This window comes from Phocoena sinus, chromosome 14 (genome assembly GCF_008692025.1).
Source record: "Phocoena sinus isolate mPhoSin1 chromosome 14, mPhoSin1.pri, whole genome shotgun sequence".
In the NCBI taxonomy this organism is placed as follows: domain Eukaryota; kingdom Metazoa; phylum Chordata; class Mammalia; order Artiodactyla; family Phocoenidae; genus Phocoena; species Phocoena sinus.
In genome coordinates this window covers 12,365,095-12,385,849 of record NC_045776.1, presented here as the reverse complement: position 1 = coordinate 12,385,849, position 20,755 = coordinate 12,365,095, and the positions used below count along the sequence as shown (strand labels likewise).

Here is a 20,755-nt window from a genome sequence, read left to right as displayed (position 1 = left end):
CGACACTGATCGAACACTCCACCCAAAACAGCACAATACCACCAACCCTCGGTATCCATGGACGATTGGTTTCAGGACCCCCGCCCCCCCGATACCAAAATCTGCAAATGCTCAAGTCCCTCATATAAATGGCACGGTACAGTCAGCTGTCTGTATCCTCGGATATGCGGGGTTGATCCTATATATTCTTTTCAAGTGCACAGGGAATGGCTATAAGACAAACTATATTCTGGGCTATAAAGCAAGTCTCGATAAATTCAAAAGGATTCAACTCATACAAAGTATGTTTGCTGACCACAATGGAATTCCACTGGAAATCAGAAAGAGAAAGATTTCTGGAAAATCCCCCAAATATTTAAAAACTAAGTAACACTTCTAAATAATCCAAGGGTCAAAGTGAAAATGGAAAGGGAAATTATACAATATTTTTAACCGAATGAAAATGAAAATACAACTTATCAAAATTTGTAGGATGCTGCTAACGCAGAACTTAGGTGGAAATCCACAGCACTAAATATCTGTGTTAGAAAAGGGAAAAAGCCTTAAATGGATGACCTCAGCTTCTGCCTAAAGAAGCTATAAAAAGAAGAGCAACTTAAAGCAAAAGTAAGCAGAAAAAAAAGTAATAAAAATAAAAGGAAATAAATGAAATAGAAAAAAAAAATAGAAAAATCAATAAAGCCAAAAGCTGGTTGTTGAGAAGATCAACAAAATTGATAAATCTGTAGTCATACTGGTAGGAAAGAGAAGGAACACAAATTATCAATATCAAAAATGAGAGAGGTGACATCACTACAAACTCTACGGATGTTAAAATAATAATAAGGGAATATGATGAATAACTTTTGCCAATTCAATGACGTAGATGAAATGGACAAATTCCTTAAAAGAGACAAGCTACCAAAGGTCACTCCAAAAGAAACAGATAGAAAGATATAGATGTAGCCCTTCAACTGTTAAAGAAACTAAAGTTAGAAACCTTCCCACAAAGGAAACCTCAGGCTTCACTGGTGAATTCTACCAAACCTTTAAAAAAGAATAAATCAATTCTACACAAACTCTTCCAGATAATTGAAAAGGAGGGAATATTCCCCTCCTCATGCTATGAGGCCACCCTGACCCTTATACAAAAATCACAAAATAACATTACTGAACAGTATAGCTAATATCCCTCAAGAACAAAGAAAGGATAATAATAATCACAACCAAGCAGCGTTTATCCCAGGAATGCAAGGTTGGAAACATTTGGAAACTAGTCAATGTAATTCACCATATTAACAAACTAAAAAAGAACTCTATGATCATCCCAATAGATGCAGAAAAAGCAACTGACAAAATTCAACATTCATTCCTTATAAAAACTCTCTGCGAACTAGGATAAACTACTAAACTTGATAAAGGGCATCTACCAAAAACAAAAAACAGGGAGTTCCCTGGTGGCCTAGTGGTTAGGATTCTGGGCTTTCACTGCTGTGGCCCTGGGTTCAACCCCTGGTCAGGGTACTGAGATCCTGTAAGCTGTGCAGTGCAGCCAAAAAAAAAAAAAAAGAATTAAAAAAGAGAACAAAAACAAACTACAGCTAACATCATACTTAATAGTAAAAGACTGAGTGCTTTCTCCCTAAGGTCAGGAACACGACAAGAATGTCTGCTTTCACCAGCTTCTATTCAACACTGTACTGGAAGTTCCAGCCCATGGAATAAGGGTATGCAGATGGGAATGGAAGAAGTAACACTTGCAGATGACACGACCTTCCATGTAGAAAGTCCAGTGAGCGCTAGAATTAATAGTTGAGTTCAGCAACACTGCATGATCAGTACACAAAAATCAATTGTATTTTTCTATATTAGCAATGAACACTCAGAAATTGAAATGAAAGAAACCATTTACACTAACATCAAAAGACATGAAATACTGAAAAACAACGTGCGAGACCCATACGCTGAAAATTACAAAACACTGCTGAGAGAGATTAAAGAAAACTTAAGCTAAATAAATGGAGATATATATTATGTTACAAGGGTTAGAAGACTCAACATTATTAACATGTCTGTTCTCCCCAAATGGATCTACAGCAGCAGAGTAATCCCCATCAAAAACTACTCTCATTGATAGCTACAGGTAGATAAAACAAGATACAGCTCCAAGAACCCACAGAGAAAACCACTGAAAAGGAAAATTAAGAGAAGTGTGTTGGTGTTCCCCAAGACCACCTCCAGTGTGGGCGATTTGCTGGAAGGTCTCACGGGACTCTGCACACAGCTGTGCTCACGACTAAGGCTTATCACAGTGAAAGGACACAAAGCGAGACCAGCCGGGGCAAAAGGCACACCGGCCAAAGTCCAGAGGAAACCAGGAGCACATTTCCACGAGTCCTCTCCCTGTGGAGCCACACAGGACATGCTTAATTTAAGTCCCCCGGCAATGAGTCATGACAGCACAAACTATTGTGTACCTGCGATTTACATGCATGTGAACTTCAGCAAAATTAAAATGAAAAAAATTCCAAACAAACCAAAGAACATAATTGAGATAGAATTCATCTTAAAGAAAAAGGAACTCTTATCTTCAGAAAATGCATCAAACGTGGTAGTGTTGTTCTAACAGGGGGTGTCGGTGATAAGCCCACACCTGGACTTGACCAGAACAAGGCAAGTGACCAGACCGAGGTGGGAGAGAGCAGAGGGGCGCGTGACAGCCTGCGAAGGGGACGCCCTCTGCAGCACAGTGGCCTCCTGCCTCCTCTCAGGGCAGCCAGGGGTAGAGGGGCGATGGCCAGAGACGGCGGGGCCCACAGCAAACCATCCCTGGAACGAGGCCCTGTCACTGGAATAGAGCAACAGGTTTGGGGTTAACCAGCCTTCCTCTTTAAAGCCCAGTCCTTTCGGAGGTGAGGCCAATTCCAACATCCCCTGTCAGCTGCTTAAGCCCCTGCGCCGTGCTGACCTCTGTTCTCACCGCCCTCACTCCACAGTGACCCACGCCGGCACCTCCATCCACTTCGCAACACCACCAACCCTTGTCTTAATCACCCTGACAGTCCTAAAAGTCTCCTGACACAGCAGGCAGAAAGAGCCTCTAAAAGCTGCGATGCAGATCTCACTACTCCCTAGCCTGGCTTAAACCCCTTCAGAGGTTTTCAACTGAAATCTAAAGTGGCCCCATCCCACATGCCCAGGGCTCAGGAAGCTCTGGCCTCCTGGCCTCCTAGTCAAGCTCCTGGAGTTTGCCCGGCTCTTTCCACCTCGGGGCCCCTGCAGCCACTGGCTCTCCGGACTGGATCTCCTTCTTGGTGTCTCTGCACCTGCCCTTCGGGTCACCTTCCACACTGTGTAAAAGAGCCTCCTCTTTTCCTTTCCCATTTCCTCTCCCCCGAGTATCAATACTTAGCGCATCTGTAATCACACTGCTGATAAGCTGGATCCTGCCTGGTCTGTCCCACCTTAGCTGGGCCAAGCCTTTATTCTCTCGCTCACCACAGCATCCCCGGGCCCTAGAACGACACTCGATTCACTAGAGGCTTTCTCGAATATTTGTGGGTTGAATGAATAAAAGACAAAGGACATTAATATTTACACACGGCTACCCTGAGCCGAGCATTATGTACCCAATTATGCTACTTCATCCTCATAGCCCTGGGAGCCGTACGTCCCATTCACAGAGATGGAGGCTGAGGATGGAGGAAAACCTGAGGCCAGAAGGAAGAAGAACGGTTTGCCTGAGACCACAGGTAGTAAGTGGTTAGACTTGAAACCAGCTGTGCTAAGATTTAAAACTGGTTTAGACTGATGCCAAAGGCCAGCTTTTCTCCTACTGTCCCATGCTGCTGGGGACAGAGCAACAGTCTGTGTGCGTGGGTACTGGTGTGGGTGGGAAAGAAATCAGTTGTTTTTCTAAACGAAAGTGAGACAGAATGAGAGACAGACAGACAGAAGGAAGGAGATAGTGTGCTGGAGACTGAAGGTTGAGAATAAATTGAGGTTTTTTTAAATATTTCAGCATATGCTTCATATTCTATACATGAATTTTACTTCTTCCTTCATCTCACCTGCTTCACGTTTTCTCCTTGTCATTGATACCCACACACAGTCACCTGGTCTTTTTTTTGGCCATACTGAGTGGCACACAGGATCTTAGTTCCCTGACCAGGGATCGAACCCGCACCCCCTGCAGTGGAAGCGCGGAGTCTTAACTACTGGACCGCCAGGGAAGTCCCACACAGTCACCTGGTCTTATACTCTTAGTTCCTTCTATTCTTCTCAGTTATAAATCCCCACAAATCATTCACTCCATTACCTTCGGACTTCCATCAAACACACAATTGGAAACAATCCCTCCCCTTCTGTCCCTGGACACACCCCGCGTCCTGAGGTCTTAGCTTTACAACTATGCATTTATTTATTACAGCCACATAACTACTTACACCTCCATCCTCTTTGCTGTCCACAACCGGTCAAGGCGAGTCTGCTGATTCTCCCTTTATATCATCTTTCACGCACACACGCACGCACGCACGCACACATACTCCTCTTTCGCTGGCTGCCTCTGAAGTCTCTCCCCTCATCACTTCATACCTAGACTACAACTATTTCCCACAACTGATTTTTTACACAGCTGTTGAGAAAATCTTCAGAATCTCCCTGTCAATACTTAGAGATAATGGCATACAGGTCAAGACAACTATCTTTTATGCCGAGTTGATAAAGGAGCCTTAAGACACTAGAGTCCCCGCTACGGCATCCCTCTGCTTCCCTCTCCATCTGGACTCGCCTAGCTCGCCCAATCACAGAGTTTACGGTGCTTTCCCACAGTCCGCCAGAAGCAAGATGCAAACTGCTGCTCTTGGAGTCTCCTCTTCCATAAGAGGGGGATGCATTTTAACTTCACAGAGCAAATCATTCAAAATCCATGGCTACCAGGAAGGCTCTAGAGACCAGCAAGAAAGAGATGGTTGATGCAATGTCAACAAAAGAAAAACATGTTTTGCACCTAAGAAAGCCTTCAGATCTGATGTGCGTTTCTTTGGCTGACCTTTTTAAAAACATAAATATGAATATGACGCATTATCTTTGTCTCTTGGTTTCAAAACTCTAGAGTCTGCTCTTCACCTTTTTTGGGTTTTCATTGTTAAAAACACTGATACTTGACAAGAAAATCCAGCCTCTCTTGGCGTACAAAGAGCTCTCTTGATGATATGACCTCAGTGAATCAACGCAGTAATCTGTGTCAGGTTGGAGGTTTCATTCCCATTTTACAGCTGAGGAAACCAAGGTTCAGAGACTTGTCTAAACTTCTAAGGCTGGATGGTCACTGTGACTAAAATCTTGTCCATCCTCTAGTTTTCTAAAGCTTCTGTTAAATCTGAACGCATTTCACCTATTTCATTCATAAAGCCGTTAGCCAGGAATGAGTCCTCCCTTTTAGTGCGTGGGCTACCCCAATGAGGAAAAAACAAATTTTTACTTACTTCAAAAGTACTAACTTCAAGATCTTCAAATTTTCCTGCAAGTGACATTCCTGCACAGTTTACAAGCATGTCCACTGGGCCCAGTTTCTCCTGTGCCTGGAAAAATGTATCAGAGTGGGCATTAAGAAAGAGAAGAAAGGAATCTCTTAGTAGCCAATCAATGCCAATAAATAAAATCTATGAAACTATTAAATCTACAAGGAAGATATGTCAACTCCAAGCCACACACCAAAATGGCAAACCAATCGAAAGGCGAGCGGATTAATTCCAATTAACCCAACCTCTTACTTGTTTTATGACATTCTCTACTTGGCTGTAGTCTTGAGATACATCAACTGATATACAAAGCACCACCTGTTAGACAGAGAAAAAAATAATCAAAGCTATGCAGGGGTCTGAAACTACCTTTAAAAGAACTTTTTTTTTTTAATTAAAGGCAATTTTCTTCCAATAGAGAATGAGTCCAGTTTTAGAGGTACAGATTGCAGGGTTTGAAATCTGCTGACAATGCAATTTGGAGAGACAAATGGGGTCGGGGGTGCACTTTCTTGAAGAAAACTCTTTTGAGCAAACTCAAAAGAATGTTCTAAGAAATGCTGGTTGGAGGGTACAGACTTTCAGGTGGAAGATGAATAAGTTCTGGGGATCAAATGCCCAGCATAGTGACTATTGTTATTAATACTGTACTGTAGACTTGTAATCTGCTAAGAGAGTAGATCTGAAGTGTTTTCACCACACACACAAAAGCGGTAACTACGTGAGGTGTTGGCCGTGTTAATCCACTTGTTTGCGGTCATTCTTACACAGTGTAAACATATATTAAATCGTCATGTTGCAGACCTTAAATATATACAATTTTTGTCTATGTATGCCTCACTAAAGCTAGAAAAAGAAATGTAAAAACTCTCCTCTTAAAACGTAACTAGACTATAGTGACAGGAAGTACATCACAAGCCACGTGCACCCAGGAGTAGAGGGAGAAACAGGGTGCAGAGGGGCAGGGCAAACTCCAGGGGTGATGGAAATGCTCTGTGTCTGGATTTCAGGGGTGGTTTCACAAGCATTTAGTGATACATCAGTCAAAAGCCATCCAACTGAACTCTTTAAATTGGTGTGGTTTATTGTACACAAATCCTACCTCAATAAAGTGGTCAAAAAATAATAGCAAACTTAATAAATACGTTTAAAAAAATACTCCTCTTGGAGCAGTATCAGAGCTATCACTGCCCTCTTGGGATTCAATACCAGTAGGTGGAATAAAGAGATAAGTCAACAGGATCTACTCCCAGAAGCCTCCTTAGTCCAGCCGAGCTGGGAGGCTAAGCTGGTGGAATCATCTTACTAGGCCAAGGGCAGATCTGGGCCTGTGGGAGCCGAGGGGAAACCAAGTCACATTTGGTTCACTCTGAGGTTTGCTTGAGGTCCCTGACTCTGGACTGAACTGCCATTTACAGATTTTCTAGATGAGGGGTCACCAAGCTGAGTCCAAGCCCACCTAGTAGAAACCTGGCCATGTTTAGGGATGCACAGCACAGAGGGATGATGGGAAGAGGTCAGCCATTTAGTCTTTGAAAAGGAAGGGAAGGAGGGAGGGAGGGAGGGAGGGAGGGGAAAAGGGGGAAAAAGCATGTATCTCGGTGCTTACTTTGTTTGGGGAATGTATGTATTTATTTATCTATCTATCTATCTAGTTATTTGGCTGCGCTGGGTCTTAGCTGCGGCATGCGGGATCTTTTTTAGTCGCGGCATGCATGTGGGATCTAGTTCCCTCACCAGGGATTGAACCCGGACCCCCTGCACTGGGAGTGTGGAATCTCTGCCACTGGACCACCAGGGGAGTCCCTTGGTGCTTACTTTGATAGAAATTTATGACATAGAAATTAAGAACACTAATGGGGACAGTGAGCTACTGGTTTTTGTTTTGTTTTGTTTTTGTTTTGTTTTGCGGTACACGGGCCTCTCACTGCTGTGGCCTCTCCCGTTGCGGAGCACAGGCTCCGGACGCGCAGGCCCAGCGGCCACGGCTCACGGGCCCAGCCGCTCCATGGTACGTGGGATCTTCCCGGACCGGGGCACGAACCCGTGTTCCCTGCATCGGCAGGCGGACCCTCAACCACTGCGCCACCAGGGAAGCCCAAGCTACTGTTTTAACTTTCCTTTTCAGACAATGTTTTCAAATCAGAGCTTAGGCCTCTGACATAGGAAATGTTCTATGTTCCCAGGGAGGTCACTGAGAGAAGCAGAAGGGTGTTGGCAGTTTCTCAGTCTTTCCATGGTTTCCTCCCTGTTGAGACTGGCCGCCAAGCCAAGTGGAAGACAGAGCGTGTGTGTACGGAAGGGTGCACACACCCACGATATGCACCCAGGTGCAGTTGCAAGTCCAAGGCCGTGTGTTGTGGTGGGAAGAACAGGCACGGCACTGGGGAAGCCGGGGTTCCAATCCTGTCCCTTCATTCACCAGCTGAGCGGAACCCAAGACGTTTGCAGTGGTCTCACCTGTACAGTAACAGTGTCACAGGCTAGTGACGAGCAAGATCCCTCCCAGCTCTAAGAAGCCATGATGTGAGAAGTGAGGCCAAAGGGTTGGATAAAAAGAGCCCCGTTGCCTTAGGACTGATAACATCAGGCAGGAAGCTGTATTTAATGCAAGAAGGAATCCCATCCTAATGGCCTAAATTCCTATGAAAAGGAAACAAGCCCCTTCGCAAACGTAACCTGGAATATTCCAGACTAGTGGGCTTGTCCTTGAATTTTATCCCATCATCATACAGAAGACATGTTTTAAAAAAGAGAGTAGGAATCATACAATTAATTTTAAACATGCCTTTTCATACGGTATTAGATCATTTACTGTGAATAAAACCTGTACCACAGGTCAGTAACATTTCAAAAAAAATGTTTACCAACTCCCAGGAAAAAGAATGCCCCCAGGGCACTGCTTTTGCTAAGAGGAGTAACAAGCCAGCTCTGGGCCCAGTGGCAGGATCAGGCTCCTACTTGCCCAGCCCAGCCCGATGATCTTCGCCTTCCTTGATGTGCAAGTCAAGAACTTTCCACATGACCTGAAGCCTCCTGATAGATGAAGGAGTGGGAATAACGAGGAAGAAGCCCAGAGCAGAGATGGCGATAGCAGCAGGCGTGACTGGCCTTCAGCCAGGACATTTCAGATCTGTGGCTCTGGGTGATGTTTCATTCTCTATCAGAAGTTACGGGGATATTTAAAAAAAAACGAAAAACTGGGGAGATTTGCTGAGCTGGCAGCTTTCTAATGTTTGTGGGCTTCAGAGAAGGAGATACTGGCAGAGGCCACGGTACTAGAGAAAAACTCACATAGGTGCACAAAGAGAGGTGGATGAGGATTTTTATGTGCAGCACAGAATGCAAAAGAAAAGAAAATACAAATAGCCAACAAGAGGCAACAGATTAAATAAACTCTGGGGTACTCAATATTATGCCACAGCAGTTCTAAAAGATGAGGCCGACTCATTTATATTGACATGCAAAGTTCTCTAATATATTCTCGTGGAAAGAAAAGAGGCAATTAAAACTACAGTGAAACACCACTTAAAACTCATCAGAAAGGCAAACATTAGAAAGTCTGCCAATACCAAGTGTTGGCAAAGCGTCAACGACCACTACTGGTGAGAGTGTAAACACTTTGGTGATGCATACGCTCAACTCAGCAACTCCACTTCTAGGTGTATTCCATTCTTGCACAAGTGCACAAAGGGATAAACTTTAGTAACGGCAAGAAACAAAGCAAGGGGCTTCCCTGGTGGCGCAGTGGTTGAGAGTCCGCCTGCCGATGCAGGGGACACGGGTTCGTGCCCCGGTCCGGGAGGATCCCACACGCCGCGGAGCTGCTGGGCCCGTGAGCCGTGGCCGCTGGGCCTGCGCGTCTGGAGCCTGTGCTCCGCAACGGGAGAGGCCACAGCAGTGAGAGGCCCGCATACCGCAAAAAAAAAAAAAAAAAAAAAAAAAAGAAACAAAGCAAACTAACAAAAAAACTGGAAACAACCTGAGTATCCACCCAACAGTAGAACTGATGAATGGAAGGTTGTCTATACATATAAGAAAACACTAGACAGCAGGAAAAAAAGGAAAAAAAAGAATGAACTACTACTTTATGCAGCAACAGAGAGGAATGTGAACAATAGTATCAGGTGAAGAAATAAAGTTGCGTGAGCGTACACAAAGAATGATGTTATACAAACCGAGAGAGAGAAAGTAGGTTAGTGATTGCCTAGGGCTAGGCGGGGGTTGGGAGAGAACAAGGAGTGACTGTTAATGAATATGGACTTTCTTTATGGGATGATGAAAGTATTCTACAATTGATTCTGGTGATAACTGTGCAACTTTGTGGATAAGCTAAAAACCACTGAATTGTACACTTTAAATGCGTGAACTTTATGGTATGTGAATTATATCACAATAAAGCTAGCAAAATAAGAAGGATGCCATAAAGTTCAAAAAGAAGCCGAAGTAAACAATACTCTTCTTAGTGTCACAGGCATTTATGGACAAATTATTTTTAAAGAGCAATGGAAGAAGTAACACGAAAATCAAGTTGGGGGTTGCCTCTAGGAATGAGACAGGAAGATGAGGCTGATGGGAGGAACAGAGGAGCCTTCAGGGGCCCTGGTAAATGGCATTTCTTAAGCTGGTGATGAGTGTGTGGCTATCGATTTATTATTATGTTTTATACTAAAATACATATTGTATATATATACATACCATTTTATTCATCAAAAACTTCCACAACCAAAAAAAAAAATTTAATACTTCCTTCCCCTCAAGTTAATTTAAATAAATAATTGCAACGAAATCATTTTCTAGGAAAGCACTCTGTTATTTGATCATTTGTGTGTGTATGTGTGTTAGAGTCTATACATTGTTTTCGGTAATAACATGAAATCCTAGACAATTCAAATAATTTCATCTTTTTAAAGACAGCCTAATATGTATTTTAATTAGGAAAAGCTTACGTGCTTTCAATGAACTATTCACAGTTGAAGCACCTCTTCTTTTCCTCTGCACACCTGTGTTGATTAGTATAGAAAATGCATCACGAGGGCAGTGATTTTTACCTGTTTATCATTAATAGAGTGTTTTTCGATTTCTTTCTTTGCCTGCAACAGTTTGTCCTGAAAGTAACAGAGAACAATTAGTTCTACTGATTGTCTATTTGTCCACTTGTTTGTTTAAAAGGAGAGAAAAAGCAATTAGTTGTACAAGGATTTATTAAATGCCAAAAAACACGCAGGACAGCACCCATATTGCAGAGCTATGGTGGACACATAGCTGTAAAGTATGCTAAGCTATGGCTAAGTGAAAGTAAGTTTTAAAATTCATTGCAGAGAAAGAGAATAATAAAAATTAATGAACCTCAAAATCCCTATTATCAGTATTAATTGCTAAGGGTCACCCTACCAATTCTAATAAATGTTTTAATTTGATGTTACTTAGATATGAAACAAGAACAACCATGCTGATATGCAGTGCTTCCCAAACTTAAGGGTACATGTGATTCCATGTCAAGAATGCTTTCCTACGAGATCGTCCAATGTTTTCCTCCTCTACTGAAAAGCAAATATAGTCAAAATCAGTTTTCAGACGGACTAGGTAAACTTATGCTTGGATACTTTCGAAGACACTCTGAGGACAAGCAAAGCTATAACCCACGTAATTGTGTAATTCTTCCAAGGTCTCAGTTCTGCTTGTTGTAGTCATTTTCAAGAAGACAGAGGTCGGTTTACAGTGCCTTCATTTGCTATAAAAGCTGAAATTTAAATACATCACCATAGCAGAGAAGAACAGAAGGGGGGGAATCCTTCTAAAAGACACGTGGGTTTTCTAAACAAGAATGTGCCTATAATAAAATTATATTATTCTATTAATAAAGATGTACACCACCTGACTTTGCCAAAATCAGAATAGAAAATTACATTAGAAAATAAAGACTTTATCAGTGCCAGAAGGCTCATTCACCTCCAGCAATGCCAGGACCACAGAAAGAGCTTCTGAGCACCTGAAATGCTGAACTCCCTGCCTCGTTTTTCATCTGCCTTTTGTCAGATATCAGCATTGTTTAAATCTCACAAAATGCCATTTTATCACAGTCGTGTTTTCAGTCATGGAAGGTGGCTTCAACGCCAAAGCAGATGCGTTGTTGGAGGGGTCAGGGGATAAATAAAAGGTAGCTAATTGTGCCTTTCTTCATTTTTAAAAGAAATGATGGACGCCCGAGCCTAATTCTGTGTCATTATTTACGCATCTCCCCCGGGCCCCCCGTGACTTGCCTTCCTCACTGAGCCCTGCTCAGCTGTGCACCCCTACCTGGCAGCCACCACACTACCGCCCTCCTTATTCACAGGTGAAGCCAAAACCCCCAATCAACGATGCCGCCCTGGAGCACCCACTCTCTCCATCATCCCTCCCTTCATTTCTTCATCCAACAGAGATGTCTGGAGCACCCACTGTGACCCAAGCAATTAGGCCAAGCACAGAACGACAGCACTGGGCAGGACAGCCATGGTCCGTCCGTCCCCCACTCATAAAGCAAGGGGACGCCATGACTGCTCGTGGGAATACAGTGTCACTGCTCTGGGCTCTGGCAAGAATAACAGACACTTGAAAAACAAAAAGAAAGAAAGAAAAACAGACCTTGTGTTGACTCGGCACAGAGAGACACATGTTTTGCTAAACTGCTGGGGAAGAGTGAGATTCCCCTGCAGGGTCTGGGTTTCACTAGAGATGGAGATCATGTCATAAGCAAATTATAGAAAAACACCTACACGTCATCCTTCAGGACTTAGGAATGAGCCCCATAATGGCTGCTGTCGGCACCTCCGAGGAGGTGGCGGCCCCCGCGCTTCCTGTGGCCAGGTGTGTGCTTAACTAGGTTTTGGCCGCTCCTAGATCTGCAGTGTCCATGATGTTGCCTAAGAGTTGCTGGCACTGAAAAAATATCTGTGGAACTAACCTGACTTCAGCCAAGAAGTCTTTGTCCCAAATACAAGAAATAACCAGTGGTTCAGGAATCACACCTCCAACCACAGACGTGAGCGATTTCCCCACCAGTGTGAACACTGTGACGGTCGCATAGCCTCTGTGACCAATGTAACGATGAATTAGTAGGTGAATAGTAATGAACCTAGAAGACTTACCTCATTTCGTGCAACCAGAGTTATAAAAGCTCCTTGTTTATAGCACTCGATAGCAATGCACTTTCCAATGCCACTGGAGCCTCCTGTAACCTAAAAGCAGAAGTTAAGAAATCTTAGCACTTGAAATTTCCCTTCTGTGGGAAGTTTATTTAAAATAACTATGATGGGCTCTAAAACCCAACCTACAGGAACTAGATCTTCAGCTACTGTAGCATCTTCATCCCAGACCTAATGAATGGAGTTTAAGTGCAGACGTGGAAAGATTACACTGTCAGCCGGGCCTGCGTTGTTTCCAGTACTGAGCTATCAATTGCACACCTATGATATTTTTCTGAGTTCACTGTGGCAGGGGGGGTGGGGGGGTGGGCGGGGACGAGAGGGGGAAGTGCCCTGTACATCTAGCTAATAAACAGTACATTAGTCTGATAATTCGAAAAGACACATGCACCCCTATGTTCACAGCAGCACTATTTACAATAGCCAAGACATGGAAACAACCTAAACATCCATGAATGGATGAAGATGTGGTATGTATATACAATGGAATACTACTCAGCCATGAAAAAGAAAGAAAGAATGCCATTTGCAGCAACATGGATGGATGCAGAGATTATCATACAGAGTGAAGTAAGCCAGACAGAGAAAGACAAACATCCTATGATATCGCTATACGTGGAATGTAAAATATGACACAAATGAACTTATCTATGAAACAGAAACAGACTCACAAACACAGAGAACAGACCTGTGGTTGCCAAAGGGGAGGGGGGTGGGGGAGGAATGGATTGGGAGTTTGGGATTAGCAGGTCAAACTATTATATACAGAATGAATAAACAAGAAGGCCCTACTGTATGGCACAGGGAGCTATATTCAATATTCTGTGATAAACCGTAATGGAAAAAAATATGAAAAATTTTGCTGTACAGCAGAAATTAACATCGTAAGTCAACTATACTTCAATAAAATAAATTAAAAAGTAAAAATAAAAAACACTAGTCTGCCTTTGAGTCCAAACCCAAATGAACCATTTCTTTACTACACATCTCCTATGCATGACCAGCTCTACAGGAGATGAAAAGAATAATCACTTGCATACACTTATGATATTTTAAACGACTGCTTATTATAAAGTAATACATGATCACATGGAAATACTGAAAAGTAAAGCTTTTCTTCTTGCACTAGTCTAACCCTCACCATCTATAGCTCAGCCATACTGGCTGTCTTTTGGTTCTATGCTCTCTCCAACCACAGGGCCTTTGCACATTCTATTTTCCCTTCCAGGAATGCTCTCCTCCCCTCTTTTCATCTAACTGGCATCGATTCACCCATTAAATCTCAGCTCTACCTCACTACCTCAGGAAAGCCTTCATGGACTGCCCTCTACCCCACCGCAACCCACTTTGCAGCACTGCATCCTCTGTTTTCTTTGCTTTACATCACTCCATAACCAAACAGCCATGCATTTACTTGTGTGATTATTTGACTCACAACCATCTCTTCCATTACCACCCCATAAACTCCATAAGAATACCAACTCTATCTTGGCTCCCCACTGCATCCCTAGCGCTTAGTACAAGGCCTGGCATACAGGAAGGACTCAATATATATTTTACTTAATAATACGAATGTAACATTACCTTTCTAGTCATTTTCCCTATACACATCTTATAACATGGGCCAGGGGAGTGGGGGGCCTGGAGTCGTCAGGTGAGGGGGGAAAGCAAGTGTCAGAGAGGCATCTGTCCTTACACGCTTTTGCATCCTACTCTAAAAAACATTATTTTGTAATGTCTGAGGTTAAAAAACTAAAAGGCTTTACAATATTGCATTAAACAGCCGTATCAAAAAATATTTAACTATTTCCCTATTGTTAGACATTTAGATTATTTCGAATATTTTACTGTTAGATATAAATCATGCTGTAAAGAATATCTCTGACCAATCGATCTCACGATTTTAAAATCATCATGACATCCTCCTACACAATGTACCTATGTCCGTGAGATGCCCCTACTTTCTCTTGAGCCTCAACTTCTCACTAATGAAGGGATTTCTTTGGGAAAATTAACCAATTATCTACCGGTTACTGTAAAAATATACCTGCTGCCCCAGCTAACAGTTGCCTCTGAGGACCTCCTTGCTATTGAAATATTTCATGGGTAGTTTTGGCTTATGAATTTTCACCAGATATTCCAATTCCATAGCAATTAGCAAGGTCCCTAAAAATGTCCTTAGCTGTTTCATGATGTTGTTCCTGCTGCCTAGAGGTCCCTCCACTCAACATCTCCCACACAGCTGCATTTCCAAATCCTATCTAACTCGCAGAGGCCAGTTCCAATGTCTCCTCCTCCAAGAATTTTTTCCGGACTCTGTCCCTCTGTCCTGTCCTTTGCCTGTCACCTTCTACTTCATGCAGTTACTTCTGTACCTGCCTTAGCTCCCTTACCAGACTCTAAGTTCCCTGACAACAAGCACCAAGTCCAAGTTATCTCCCTCATTCCTAGCACAGCACTTTGCATAAGCAGTTGCTAAATACTTGTCTACATTAATTTGCAAAATGGTGTACGATGCCATTTCCCTGAAAAAAAATACAATGCCAAAAAAAACTTGTAAGATTTCACTATTTGTTATTCAATGAATTGATAGAAGCTGAAGTGATGAGGTTATTGAGAAAATTTATATGCTCTAAAGTGCCATGTAGCTATTCCGATTATTGCTGGCGTTTTTTCTAGACCGTAATAGGTAAGCAAGCTATGTTAAATTACTGCACAGCCAAGGACAGGGGTAACCTTATAAGATTTGTCCATAAAAACAAGAATAAGACTTCAACTTTTGGGTCAGGGTTCATGGGAAACTGACCTTCTAGGCTAAGCCAGCTACTTCATAAAAGGTATCTAAGAATATACATAAGTCCATCTAGACTATGTTACTCTTGATTGGTATAAGAAAACATAAGAGATTTTCCTAATGGCTGAGAAAAATGGTAAATATGTATTGAGTTGCCCGGCCATTGGTAAATTGAGATGTGAGACCCTAAAGATAACAGTTTAATTCCTTTCTTTGTCACTCCCTCTTACTGTTCATTGCAAATATTGTTTTAAATGTTACTATCTCTTTATTTGCACCATATACCTCTTATTGAGGGCAAGAGAAGGGGTGCTTTGCTGCAAGGACAGCTGCTCCCACCCATCTCTCCAAAAGGGAGGACTTGATTTTCTAGTTCTCACCAAGTCAGTTAAACAGCTTTTTTTAAAAAAAAAAAAAAAAACAGCTGATTTAAATAAGTATATACTGTGTAAGACTTGCTGAATAGGTTTACCACTGTAATTAGAGAGATAACACTAGTTTATCAGAATTGCTCTAAAAACAGAACAAGCTATGACCTAAGCCTGCTCACGCTTTCCCATCAGCAAGACACTCTGAACATTGGCCCCTTTTCTAACACAACTGGGTCTAGTCGTAACAAATCTCAAGAAAAAAAATTACACTTTCACTCTTTTTATGACATTAAAAAAGAAGACAGATGGTGACATCATGTGTATTATTCATGTCATCCTCACATTATTTATAGCGGCATATTAAAACGGGATAGTGAAAATAAGAAATTCTTCGGGATCTACCCCAGGAGATGTGTTTATTATCTTATCTACAGCCTGCAGAAGCATGATGGGGCTGGTAGGACCAGAGTCAACATCAACTGAAAGTCCCTTATAAACACTGAATGAAATTTTTCATTACTGCTTTGACTTTACATTTTTACAAGTTATGCTCTGCAAATACCACTTCTGAAAATTCCAACTTTTAAAGCCACGCTTTTGAGGCAGAAGTCTTCTTGCAGATGTGACACTTTCAGACTTTAGCATGACTGTAAAATTTTGCTCTTCTCTCCCTCTGTAATGAATTTACACTCACCTCCTCCTCTATCTTCCACAGCAGAAATAGCAGGATTTGGAAAAACACTAATAGTTTTATGAGAGAAATTAAAGAAAATATATGTTCCCATCCACAAACTCTGTCCCGATTTAAAGCACACTAAAAGCAATGACCATTCCATCCCATCCCAGTTCGGTGAAGAGGCTCGGATTTTAGCGGAGACACCCATATGTCACCTCTGGCACCAGGAGGATTTGCACTGCCAGCTTAGTAACAAATTTTGCTTATTCATAACCTCCCGCCTCAATGTCCCCGGGGTTGTGAGAAAATCAAGTAAGAAAACGGACCAGAAAGCCACAGCAAAATGTGACGTGCTGGGCGCAGGTAAGAAGGCATTCCCTCTGTTTTAAGAAAGGTGCCCCACCTGCAGAAAAGGGATCCTTGAAGACATGAGCTTCTGGTAAGAAACAAACCAAATCCATCCACATCCCCTTCATTCCTAAAGCACTAACTAGCCAGGTCGTTCCGCTCATCCCTCTGACTCCAAAACGACGGCAGAGGATTGCACTGGGACAGCAGTCAGTCGACCCCAGGCTGAGCTCACAAGAGACAGGCAGTGTAGACTGGACAGAAGCGACTCAACACCGCTAGCCAGGACTGCCAGCCCACCGGGTTCAGAGCAATCCCGTCCCCCCGCCAGGTGAGTCACTTCCTGTATTCCTTTGGCAACTGTCACTCGCACAGGCCACCTTCCAGTTCCCAGCTGCCTCGGCGGGTCCTGGAGGCTGGGACCCGGTTCCCCGCTGCCCGCCTCCTTGCGACCCCGCCGGGACCGCGCGCCTTGCCCGGCGTCGCCACCGACCGCGGTGTCCTTGGCAAAGTTTCTCAGCCTCTCTGTTCTTCAGCTGACTCATCGGGAAACCCGAGGACAAAAATATCCAGATCCCAGGGATGCCCCGGGGATTAACGAGAGCCTCCCGAGCCCCTGCAGTGCGGGAACCCAGCTCGCTGGCGCTGCCCGCGCCGCCCCGCTCTCCGGCCCCGGGAGGAGCCAGAGGCAGCGGAGGGAGGGTCCCCGAAGCCCTCCGAACAGACAGTGCCGGGGCGGAGGGCGGCAAGTGACCCTCCATTTGGAGAAGGGGACGTCGGCGGCCCGGCCTGAGTCGCGGACCGGCGCGCCGGGGTTCGGGGCGACCGAGCGGGCCGGGAGGCGGCGGCGCAGCAACAGGAGGCCACTCACCACCACATGCGCCCCGGGCAGGGCGAGGGGCTTGGGGCTGATGAGCGGAGACACCATGTAGAGCAGCAGCACGAACGCCACGAGGAAGGCGGCCGCCAGCAGCAGCATCGCTCGGCCGAGGCCGGGGCCTGGGGCGGGCGGCGCAGGCACAGGCGCACAGGGCTCGGCTGCGCCGGCGATCACGCGCGGCCGCGCGCAGTGCGAGCCCGGTGTTTGGGTTCGCGGCGCGGGGCGGGGCGGCGGCCGGAGGGGAAGAGGCGGAGCCTGCGAAGGGCGCGACCACGGGGGGTGGGGCTTCCAGTGGCTAAAGCGTCGCGGCTGCCGCCTAATCGAGCGGACGGCCCTTTGGGGTCCCCGGGGTCCCCGAGCTCCCAGCGTCAGGACGGGGTCCCGCACCCTCCGCCGGCGAGATGGGCTGCCTCGAGCGCGCAGCGGACGGGGCCCGGGTGGAGCCCCCCGGCGCGCCCCTGGGTGACGCTCGCGGCTGGTGGCGAGTGTGCTGCTTAGGACCGCGGAGAGCGGGTGCCGGGCCTTCCCGAGCCGCTCTCCCGGGGTCGGGCCCCTCCGCGCCGTGGCTCCGGGTGCCGTCCGCCCGAGGCCGGAGGAGGCGGGTCGGAGCCTTCTAAGCCCCGGTTCCGGGATCTCGTCACCTCGTTAGTGTATGGAAGGAGGGGGATCGAGCTCTGAAATCCCGGGCTCCATTTCGTATTTTCTTGGCGTACTTAGAAAATGGTAACAGCCCACTTTCGCTTTGCAGAGGACCGGGAAAGCCTTAACATGGAGTTTTAAAAATCGCCCACATCATTCAGTTTCGTTGAGCTCAGAGTTCATCTCCTTTACCAAGGCAGGGTTTAAAAAAGATAAAAAGCTTTTTGAGATCTAATTTGCACACCAGACAATTCGCCCGTTTAAAGTGCATAGGTAATGGGTTTTGGTATAGTCAGGGTTGTGCAACTGTCACCACTGTCAATTTTGGAACATTTAGTTACACCCCCAAAGGCGCACACAAATCCTTACCCGTTCACAGTCACTCCCCAGTTCCTCCCCATCCTGGCCCGGCCCTAGCTAATCACTCACTAATCTGTCTCTGTAGATTTGCCTATCCTGCATATTTCATATAAATGGAATTATAGAATGTGTAGCCTTTTGTGTCTGGTTTCTTGCACTTAGCATAATGTTTTCAAGGTTCATCATGTGGTACAATGTATCAGTACTTCATGCTTTTTATAACCAAATTATATTCCATTCTGTGGACACACCACATTTCATTTATTCACTCATCAATTGGTGGACCTCTAGGTTGTTTCCACTTTTTTTTTTTTTTTTTTTTTTTTGCGGTGCGCGGGCCTCTCACTGTTGTGGCCTCTCCAGTTGCGGAGCACAGGCTCCGGACGCGCAGGCTCAGCGGCCATGGCTCACGGGCCCAGGCGCTCCGCGGCATGTGGGATCTTCCCGGACCGGGGCACGAACCCGTGTTCCCTGCATCGGCAGGCGGACTTTCAACCACTGCGCCACCAGGGAAGCCCTGTTTCCACTATTTAGCTACTATGAATAATGCTGCTGTGAGCATAAACATTCATGTATAAGTTTTTCATTTCTCTTGAGTATATACCTAGGAGTGGAATTGCTGGATCTTCTAGTAACTGTTTAACCAGAACTGCCAGACTTTAACAAAGCAGCTGCACAATTTTACGGTCCCCACCAACCGTATATAAGGGTTCCAGTTTCTCCACATCCCTACCAACAGTTGCTATCATTTGTCTTTTTAATTATAGCCTCCCTACTGGGTGTAAAGTGACATTTCATTACGGTTTTGGTTTGCATAATGCACGTATTTTTGCTTTTCCTTTTTGAAGTTATTTTTAGAAATACTAAGGTGCTAGGGAACAAAGGAATTGATCTGAGTTTTCCTTCTTTCTTATTGCCCAGAATTAGCCAGATTGCAAGATTTGAGGGTACAGTCCCCAAGGCTTCTGACATCAATTGCAAGTTTGGAGGAGGGTCTCCCAAGCCACCCTCAGGTTTGATAATTTGCTAGAAGGACTCAGAGAGCTCACTGAGATCTGTTTTACTCATGGTTATGGTTTACGAATGTCAGCCAAGGGACGAAGTGCACAGGGCAAAGTCTGGAGAGCTCCAGATGTGACCCTCCCAGCACCGGAGTGTGGCAGTATCCATGGAGTGTTGTCAACGAGGGCAGCTCCTCTGGCATTCAGAGTTTATACTGGGGCTTCATTATTAGGCATGATTGATTGATTGCCCATGTGGCTAAAGGCAGAGTCCAGGTCAGCTGATAATGCATGACAGGAGACTTCCACCTAAATCACATGACTGGTCTTTCTGGCATGACCACCCTAAAATCCAGTTTGGCCAGCCCTCATCTAAACAAGGACAATTCTATCAGGTCTGAGATAGAATACCTCCAAGAAGCCAACGGCAAAGGCCAGACCTTCTCCTGAGGCAAGGCCATCCATCCAAAGCTCTTCTACAACAAAACAAATATATGCCTACCATTTGAAGGAGGCAGTGTGGAGTAGGAGGTTCTTAATTCAATTTCCCAACAGATTTGACCATCAATATCAGTACTGCAATCTTGCTGCTAAGACGATGCCAGTGTTACATCATATCGAGGTGTGAGTAGTAAACAGAACCTGAAAAATAAGGGTCAAAAGATAGCAGCACATTTGCTAGAGTTTCACTCAGTCATCAACAACTGGTCAAGCTTAGCATATCATTCAATCAAAATGTCTCCCAAAGAAATGCCACTCAGGTTTGCAAGTTTCCATCCGACTCTATGCGTTTCCCAAAACAGGAGTGATCTTCACCCATCCAGACATCTTCTAATTGAGCTCTCTTCAGAGACTGTATCATCTCTTGCTCAAGGCATTTATGTAGCTTCGGATTTTCCTTGTCATATAATCTGTTTATTCATTCCTTTCCCCTTGGCTACCAATTCTCCTTCTATTTGTGATTTACTTTTACTCAAACTTTTCCCCGTTGGAAA

The 20,755-nt window shown here is 44.6% G+C and overlaps 1 protein-coding gene across 1 annotated transcript in view; it reads right to left on the bottom strand.

Moving 5' to 3' along the window:
* The window catches only part of KDSR (3-ketodihydrosphingosine reductase), a 39,264-nt gene extending 21,297 nt beyond the window's left edge, over window positions 1-17,967 (bottom strand). The window contains exons 1-5 of the mRNA XM_032602983.1: window positions 17,752-17,967; window positions 12,635-12,724; window positions 10,556-10,612; window positions 5,757-5,822; window positions 5,469-5,564 (exon numbers count right to left, since the gene is read on the bottom strand). Coding sequence (XP_032458874.1) covers window positions 5,469-5,564; window positions 5,757-5,822; window positions 10,556-10,612; window positions 12,635-12,724; window positions 17,752-17,859 — 417 coding nt within the window. The 5' untranslated portion in view covers window positions 17,860-17,967. The remainder of the gene's footprint in view (window positions 1-5,468; window positions 5,565-5,756; window positions 5,823-10,555; window positions 10,613-12,634; window positions 12,725-17,751) is intronic.
* Between the last annotated feature and the right edge of the window lie 2,788 nt (window positions 17,968-20,755).